At 33.5% G+C, this 9126-nt stretch overlaps 2 protein-coding genes across 4 annotated transcripts; both read left to right on the top strand.

The window, feature by feature from the left end:
- Positions 1 to 630: 630 nt before the first annotated feature.
- LOC112728270 (probable protein S-acyltransferase 14) lies at positions 631 to 4555 on the top strand. Its single transcript, XM_025778340.3, has 7 exons — positions 631 to 1284; positions 1764 to 1983; positions 2076 to 2167; positions 2893 to 3016; positions 3088 to 3173; positions 3382 to 3447; positions 4022 to 4555. The coding sequence occupies exons 1-7, from the start codon at positions 1075 to 1077 to the stop codon at positions 4139 to 4141; spliced, it is 918 nt and encodes a 305-aa protein (XP_025634125.1). The 5' UTR covers positions 631 to 1074; the 3' UTR covers positions 4142 to 4555.
- Positions 4556 to 5933: 1378 nt separating this feature from the next.
- Positions 5934 to 8919, top strand: LOC112728269 (uncharacterized). Of its 3 annotated transcripts, none has more exons than XM_025778337.3 (7): positions 5934 to 6073; positions 6398 to 6742; positions 7137 to 7294; positions 7374 to 7454; positions 7732 to 7807; positions 7894 to 7980; positions 8491 to 8919. In XM_025778337.3, exons 2-7 carry the CDS (start codon positions 6409 to 6411, stop codon positions 8640 to 8642), a joined length of 888 nt encoding a protein of 295 aa, XP_025634122.1. In that variant the 5' UTR covers positions 5934 to 6073; positions 6398 to 6408; the 3' UTR covers positions 8643 to 8919. The 3 variants fall into 3 exon arrangements, with proteins under 3 accessions (XP_025634122.1, XP_025634124.1, XP_025634123.1); XM_025778338.3 differs by having other exon boundaries at positions 5944 to 6073; positions 6403 to 6742; XM_025778339.2 differs by lacking the exon at positions 7374 to 7454.
- The last annotated feature ends 207 nt before the right edge of the window (positions 8920 to 9126 follow it).

Raw genomic sequence — 9126 nt, 5'->3', positions numbered from 1 at the left:
GAAAATTTCAATTTGTCATATACTCATATAATTTTGAGTACTTCAAGTAATGTAATTCTATCCAAGTCTCCTTCTAGATTCTTTGACCAAAATGAAGCTGTAATTAACTAATTAGGTATTCTGTCACTGATTATTAGTTATCAACAACCACTACTAGATACCAATGATATAATTAATATTACTAAACAACTAATCACTTTATTATAAGCTCTTACTAACATTGTCTGAAAAAAAACCTAATAATAAAGTAGAAAATTTTAAACTGTTATTTTTATTTAATATTATTTAAAAGTTAAAAATATTATCTTGTTTTGTACTACAGTAAAAAGCTTCTACTTTTGAATTCTTTTTTTTTTTTTGTTTCCCACGGTATCCCCCAACCCGGCAGGTCAAGGACTAATCCGTCGCGGTACTGAGCTCCATTTAAGGGTTTGCCGCTGGCCAATGGGTTGCTGCATGCACAAGGCGAGATTCGAACCCCCGACACTTGCTTAAGCGGACTAGTGAGCTAACCACTAGACCAACCCAACTTGGTTTTCTACTTTTGAATTCTTAATTATTCATTTTTGGTAACAACAATGGATATTATTAGTTTGAGAAAAACATCATCATCATAGTTAATTTATCACCAAAATAAATAAGAGATCAACTTTAGCACATAAAAATCCCTCTGTCCTTGTAATAATTTCCCAACAAATAAATAACAGAAAATACAAAAATAAAAGAAATAAATTTCACCATTTTCGTCTCATAATTAGCATCTATCTCTGTGGTGTGTTTTCTTCAAATCTTCACCGAAAACAGAAAATCTCGCCCCAATTCACCGTAAACCCTAGATTCACCAAACTCACCGACACAACAGAGAAACACAGCTCCCGTTCTCTTGGTGTCGGAGCAACGCTTTTTCTACTTTCTCGCCATGTGTTATTTTTGGGTGCAAAAAAGCGGCTGATTTTTTATTTTTATAATTTTTTTTAGCACTATCGGGTCGTGTTACGATTCTGGGGTGGCTCCGATTATCGGAAAGTTAAGATCTTTGGTGTTGAATCGTGGTGGGATTGTTGCTCCTCGATTATGCATAGATCTGGAGCTACAATGGCTTGGAACGTGTTCAAGTTCTGCACCGCCCTCAGAGGCTTGGGTTCGATCATGATACTTTTGGTTCTTGGGGTTGTTGGTGTTACTTATTATGCTGTTGTTTTGACCAATTACGGTCCTGTGTTGTCTGCTGGAGGCCTTGATTGTCTTCTTGCCATCGCAGTGTTGATCTTGTTTCATGGTTTGGTAAACTTCAATTCCTGAATTCCACATCTTTTGTTCTTTTTTGCCTTCAAAATTGTGTTTGTTTGAATTTGAGCTAAAGCTCATTGAAAATGTGAGCTTTTTTTAGCTCAGGATGAGATGTTTGCTAATTTAATTTTGGAACTCAGCTTGTTATAACTTGCAATTAGCAAATGGTTGTCACTTAGGGAATAGGGATCGATATGTTGGTACAGTGAATGGCTTAGACTGTGTGGTTTGGTAGATGAAACTGAAAAGTTGAGTTTTTTGGGAAGAGGATGGAATAAAAAGTGCTTGTTACTTTATTAAATGGAACCCGTTTGTATAATATCTTCAGCTTACTGTTGATTTGGAAACCCTGCATCAAGTTGACAAAAATGTGTTTAGCTTGTGTTTTGATTTATTTAGTTAGTTAGATGGATTAATGAAGTATCTTAGCTTAAAAATAATGTGGTGGTTGAAAATTGTTTGATGATATGCAGTTGATTATGCTGTTGTGGAGTTACTTTTCTGTCGTATTTACGGATCCGGGAAGTGTGCCTCCAAACTGGAGGCCTGCAATTGATGAGGAAAGAGGAGAGGACGATCCGTTGGTTGCCTCCGAGTTTGGTAATCTGCAATCTGATCCTTCTGGTCAACGTGTCCGTTACTGCCGGAAGTGCAACCAGCTCAAGCCGCCTCGATGCCATCATTGTTCAGTTTGTGAGTTTTTGGACAAAATCTTCCATATTTGTACTGCCACATCAATGCCGAGCCAGGATGACGTCTTTTTCATTTTTTTTTTTATATACTAGGTGGACGATGTGTGCTGAAGATGGACCATCATTGTGTCTGGGTAGTTAACTGTGTTGGTGCTCTAAATTACAAGTATTTCCTCCTTTTCTTGGTATGGTGCCTTAACTAGAGCTATTTATTATCTTGTTATCTAGCTATCGCTTCCGGCTTGCTAGGATGGTGTTTTGATATCTTAACACTTTCATAAGCTGTGCTAACGTAGAACATAGAAACACACACTATACTTTGACCTCCTTTATTACTTTGAAATTTCCTTTTCTATTGCATAACACTGAAATCTGAAACAGATAAAAGTTTTGGCTATTAAAGTTGGATTGTTGCTCTTATTCTGGACTGTCATAGGGATATTCATGCACAATAATGTTAGACTGATGTGGATTGAAATTCGGAGCATATTTACTACAACGCAAAGCGGCTAACGTTTAAAAGGAGACCATTACTTTTATTGCTATATTCATGGCTTAGGCTAATTTCTACCTTTGGAATAGCTGAACGTTTTATAATTTCAGTTTCGTAGTCTAATCCTACTGGATAGATAATAGGAATGTCATTTTAGTTCTGGCATATGTGCTTTAGTTTATACAAGTGTCCTGCATGAACTGTAGCTAATTCGCCAGTTGAGGCAATGATTGAATGATACTTTAAAAAGGTTATAGTTGTGAGTTTCTTTACGTATGCTGTCGGTATGAACTTTGCATTTGGCGTGTAGTTAGTCTTTGTACACATGAGTGGTTGTGGATTTATTTGTTCTTTATTTGTGGCTTAAATTGCAAAATGCACATCATGGTTAATTCATCGGGTCAATTACTGGTGCAGTTCTATACATTTCTTGAGACGAGTCTTGTGACTGCATGCCTACTGCCACATTTCATAGCGTTCTTTAGTGATGGAGAAATTCCTGGAACACCTGGATCTCTTGCTACAACTTTTCTTGCTTTTGGTAGGGTTTCAAAACACTGCTTTTGTTTTACGTTACATCTGTGAACTTTTATAACGCTGGATTAACTGCAGTTTTGAATCTGGCCTTCGCATTGAGTGTCATGGGATTTCTAATCATGCACATATCATTGGTGGCTGCTAATACAACAACTATTGAGGTAAACTCTTTCTTTTTCATTTTGCTTGGATTTGGGAAAGTAGATCCTTGTGCTGTATGGATGTAGATCCTTTTATTTTATTAATTAATATTATTTATTTTATGTGGGTTGTGATAATATATAAATCTTTCATATGCTTTTCTTTCTTTTTTGATGTATGAAAGTTGGGTTATGTAGCTGACAGAACTTTATTTCTTGTTGTGAGCAGGCATATGAGAAGAAAACAACTCCAAAATGGCGTTATGATCTTGGTCGTCGAAAAAATTTTGAACAGGTTTGTGTGTAATAGTATATTCAGAATTCTTTCTTCTAAGTATATTTTCATCATTAGATGTTCTTTATTCAGTACCCACTGCATTAAAATCTGGCATAAATGTCGTCAATATCCTTATAATAGTAACTACAAATGATTGTTGTAGCTTTTTTTTGGGTCTTAAGTAGCAGTGCTAAATACCATTGGAACTTATAACATGTTTGACACTGCTTTTAGAATCCCAAAACCATGCTTTAGGCAAAAAGTAATGTAGGAAGCTTTTGTCAAACCCATCGATTTGAGGCTCTACAAGAGCGAAAACAAATATGTCAGCCTTTTCTTATTTTATTTGTTGCTTCCACTTCTGCTTCTGATTAAGTTGCGTTCTTCGTAACTATGCTGAATATGTTCTAATCCCATGTTTATACTATGATATTTTCCTTCTTGATTATCCACCCAGAAAGTTCTTTGTAGAAAGTTCCTCAACAGTTGTGCAGTGCGCTTATTCCTCAATAGAAAGTTCTTTGTAGAAAGCTCTTAAACAGTATGTAGTAAGTCGAAGCTAAATTCTGTTTTTTCTTTGCTTTGGTATCAGGTATTTGGGATGGACAAGAAATACTGGTTCATCCCTGCATATTCAGACGAAGATTTACGAAAAATGCCAGCACTACAAGGTCTTGATTATCCATCAAAACCAGACTTTGATTCCCAATAGTTATTAAGAAAACAGAAAGAAGCTAAATATATTTGCACATTATGTAACAAAATGACATGGTAACTCCACAACCCTTGTCTACTTTTCTGTCTCTAACAGAGATGTAACTTGTAAAGTATATCTGATTTGAGCTCCTAGCAATTCATAGGCATAAGCACTTAGCATCAATTATTTAGAGAAAACAAAAAAAATGGGGTCATTTCAAAATGGATGCTTGTGTAATGTTGAAGTGAAGGAGAGAGCAATGGGGTGCAAGTTGTTGGTGTTTTGAAGAGGGAGCCATTGTTGTTTTTTTTAGTTAAATATTCATAATGTTAGGAAATGTTCAACAGGTAATGCAATTTTCTTTTCTTAAGCTTTCATACATTTGATTGGGAATTTGAAATCTAATCCAATTCCGTGAATTTTATCTTAGTGATGATTATCTTTGATTACGATTTTAGAAGGAAAAGGTTAACGGTTGTATTAATTCCTTCAAATGGTCGTTATTTTAACGAGTTTGTCTTACGAGGAGTGTTAGGGTCAGCAATTTTTGTGATTTGTAGCCATCAAGTAGCCATCAATGATGATTTTAATGGTGTGAGATTTAATCCAATGACGTGGGATTATTCACTTTTCTTTTGCTGGTTACATATTAAGCTAGAATTTAATAAAGTTGTTGGACCGCTAGACTTTTCTTTATCTTATTATATTCACATAAATTATTACTTCTAAGCATTGTTTTTTAAGCTTGCGAATTTGGATGATGAAAATGGAAAATTATCCAGTTTAACTTTGTATAATCAAATGGCAACAAATATGAGGAAGAAATCTTTTAACAAAAATATAACATATTTATTAAGTAAAATAAAATATTCAAATATGTAATATTAAAAATAAACAAATATGTAACATCATTTTATTTTAAAAATTAAAACGTGACCATTTTTTAATCATCGCAAAAGTACAACGCAGTTGGAAGTGTTTTTTTTTTTTTCGGGGTAAAAAACTCTTCCATAATTGAATTCAACATAAATATTGACATTAACATTTATTTGCAAATAACATTCCAACGCTCGAGATAATCGCTCCAGTATTTCCATTTATTTGTATCCTGTGAAACTTCTTCACTTTTGATATTTTTCTCAGCATTTAATTATTTTTCTATTAAATCATACTTGAAACCATTTTTATATTATTATAATAAATGGTGAAGACTTACATGCGGGAATGAATCCTATCAATTATTGAAAAAAATTGAGAGAGTAAAGTATGATTTATAATTTTTTAATACATTTTTTTCATGTTTTTTCTTGGCCCTACTTATAATAATTAATAGTGAGAGATCACACTTTATTTTCTTAATTGTTAAACAAAAAATTGAAAGGATCCATTTTTCTTACATGCAAATATCTTTATATGGAGTTGATCGTTGAAAACTGTTAGATGATTATTAGTCAAATTTATTAAATTATTCAATGATTTTTAAATATCAACTTCACATCAAAACAACTGCATGTAAGTTTTCACCATAATAAATACATTAAAACTAAACTAAAATTCTAATACCAAAAAGAATCACTTGATAAAGAACAAATTTAAAATTATGAAAGAAAAAAGAAAATGCATTAAATGTTAATTGCCATCGTGTTACAAGTTACAACTTACAAGAACATGCTACAAGTTTAGCTACGTATTAAAATTTGAACCCGATGAGGAAGAAAGAGAGAGAGAGCCAGAAGGTTCTAGCTTTCGCCAAATGAAATGAAATAAATACACGTGTCACTCTCTCCGTGATGTGCCTCTAACATATAAACTGGTCCCTTTTGTTTCCCTTCAGTTTCAAATCTTTTTAAAAAGAAAAATTACAATCCAACAGAATAGCCTAGGTTGTTCCGTTTTTCACTTCTTTGGCTTCTCCCCTCCTTCAATCTTAATACTCAATCTATTGAGGTAATAATTTCATCCTCGATTTCGTGCTATGTATAATATTTAATTTAATCTAATTTGATGTTTTTGTGATCATAACCTATTGGTTTATCCAAAATTATAAATAAATGAAGTTTTAAACTGAATTATACAATGTGTTAATCTATTGAAACCATTTCTTACGTGCATGACATGCAATTTGTGTAGTTTAAAATATTTATCTTATGAATATATATGTTAGATGTTAGATATTAGGAGTGGCAGAAGGGTGAACTTTTTGGCACTTTTGTGTGATTGTGTTTATTTAATTTTTTTTTTCTTGGACTTTTGTTGCTTTGTATTGTGAAGATTAGATTATAATGAGTATGAAGAAGGGTAGAGAAGTTGGAGATAATATTTTTGAATCCAGATATGGGTTTGGAGATTTTGGATTCGGTAGAAGTATGATGATGATGCCAAGTGTGTTTGGAAGCAGAGATCCATTTGATGATCCTTTTTTCAGTGACCCTTTTGATAGCTTTTTTGGTCCAAGTAATAGAACCACAATGCAGCAAAAGCCAAGCAAAGGAAAAGGAGTTGTCATAAAGGAATTAGGCTCTGATGATGAAGAGGGAAATGGTGATTTCCCTGATCAGAACATTCATAGATCAACCATGGAACCTTCTGTGGAGCATCCAGATGATGATGATAATGGTAATTTTATATATATTATTATATACTTCCTCTGTTCTAATATATCTGTGAAGTTTCAAAAACAGTGAAGTTTCACTATAGTAACTTCTTTTTTGTCAAGATAATATTAATTAGTGTTTTCAGTGACACCTTTAATTTAATTTTGATGATTCAATATTCATTAATTAGATGCATTTACTTATGTTTGAGTAATTCTGTCTATGTTAGTTGCTATCAATATCTGTCTAGTACTTTTATCAATGTGTTTTTGGTTGTATGACGGTTATTTTGAAATAGATCATTTGTTTTGATATATAGAACCGATGTTACTTAGTAGGACAAGACTTATTTGTTTGTTTAACTTGCATATATGTTTTACTTACATGTACTTACTAATTTGTTGATTATGTATTAGAGAAGAAGCAGAGTAATGTAACTTACAAGAATGATCATTACAAGGTGGAACCTCCAAAATCTAGCAGTTCTTCTTTTCAGACAAGCAGAGTAACGTATGGCGGCGTGGATGGTGCATATTATACTTCAACTAGAACCAGAAGGACAGGAACGGACGGGGTATGTAACTTACTCGCATGGTGGTTGGTTGCGTTGATTATGGTTTAGAACTAATGTCATCTCTGTTAATGTGAGTTAGGCGATAATTGAGGAGAGAAAAGAAGCCGACTCGAGAACGGGGGAGGCTTCACATAGGATAAGCAGAGGAATCCACGATAAGGTGTGTAAATATGACTACCAGAAAAATGCATTCTGCAGTTACTAGTGTCACATTGTTAAATTTCAAACTCCAAAGTTAATGGAAAATTTTTTTCAAGTTTACTAGTTTAGGTTCCAAAACTGAGTTTGCAAATAGAGTTTTGAAATTCATCAGTTGGGTAACCTTGTTTAGCTTTGTGTCATGTGGTTGTTATGATGCGCATTTGTATGGAAAGAAATCAAACTAACTTGTTAGTGTTTTAAATAATGAGACTATGCTCTTTGCGTCTCTTATGTAGGGTCATTCCCTTTTGAGGAAGCTTGGCTCGGACGGTAAGCTTGACACCAAACAGACACTGCATAATCTTGAGGAAGGTTTGTTCCTGCTGTATTTGACAATTTCACATGTTGCGAGGCTTTTCTTTTGTGAATATATATGTATTTGTTTCTTGACATTGCAGATGAGCTTGCCAGCTTCGAGGAAGCTTGGAAAGGAAAAAATATGGAGCATGGTATGAAGGTTGGATTTGATGTGCATAGAAACCAGGGTAAGTTTTGAATGCTTCCAGTTGATATAATCAAGTTCTTTCAGCTCAATGTCTGTTGTTTTGAAAACTCTAGGAAAATTATTTTTACTATAATGTTATATGCTGCTGTAATGTGGCTATTACTGACTAGAATCATGATGCTAAATAGTTTGAACCTAATTTAGGACCATGAATTGTTACTCTATTTCGAAACATGTGTTTGATGAGCTTGAGCTATATTTATGAATATATGGTATGCTTTTTTGTATGAAGCAAGGGTTAATTGCACTTTTCACCTCTGAACTTTAGGCTTGTGTACTTTAGCCCTTAAAAGTCTTAAACTTCAAAATGTGCAAACTGAGTTTCTGAATTTTCCTCACATATGTATATCTGTCGCTTTTATGTTCGCTAACTTTATGAATTCGTTGTTTTTCTGAATTTGAAATGGTATCGTGTCTCATGTCCGTGTCAGTACAATATTTGACATGAATATAAAGCGTTAGCTAAATTTTGAGCATATGATTGTTATAGGTTCTAGTGGTAGTGAGCAGAACAGAAACCAAGTTTGGGCAGTTCCATCTTGGGAGAATGCTGGAAGAGGGAGAGGATTTGGATCAAATCATGAAACAGGAACCGATCAAAGTGGAAGAACAAAGAAAGTAGTTAGGATCAACATTGAATGAAGGTTGAGACCCCTTATGATATGCTTGGTGGTTGATTTTCCAGCTGCTGCTTTTTTCTTGATTGAAAATTTAGTTGAATGCACCAAATTTTACTTGGTGTAGGTTTATTACGAGTTATTGATGTAAAGTTACAAAGTTATACTAAAGTCTATGCTGTTATATATCTATCCTTAAGACTAAGGTTAGAAGATATATTGTTTGGTCAATCATAATCGGATGTCATTAGTAATAATTATTGATAAAATTTTTAGTTTAAAATATTAATCAAGTTAACCGACATTATGTATATTCAAATGGGAGGGTATTGCATTGTCCACTTATATAATAGCCGCCCAAGATTATATTAAAGTAACTATGGAAGTGCATATATTCAATCTTGGACGGAACAAATATAAACAAAATAAAGCATGCTACCGTCGGTTTAAATTCACGAGACAATTAGATATGTTCAATTTTTTCAGTCTCGTGAGAAGATTTAGATGCG

The sequence above is a fragment of the Arachis hypogaea genome, chromosome 12 (genome assembly GCF_003086295.3).
Source record: "Arachis hypogaea cultivar Tifrunner chromosome 12, arahy.Tifrunner.gnm2.J5K5, whole genome shotgun sequence".
Taxonomy (NCBI): domain Eukaryota; kingdom Viridiplantae; phylum Streptophyta; class Magnoliopsida; order Fabales; family Fabaceae; genus Arachis; species Arachis hypogaea.
Note: the sequence above shows the minus strand (reverse complement) of the source record. Positions and strands in the feature narration are given on the sequence as shown.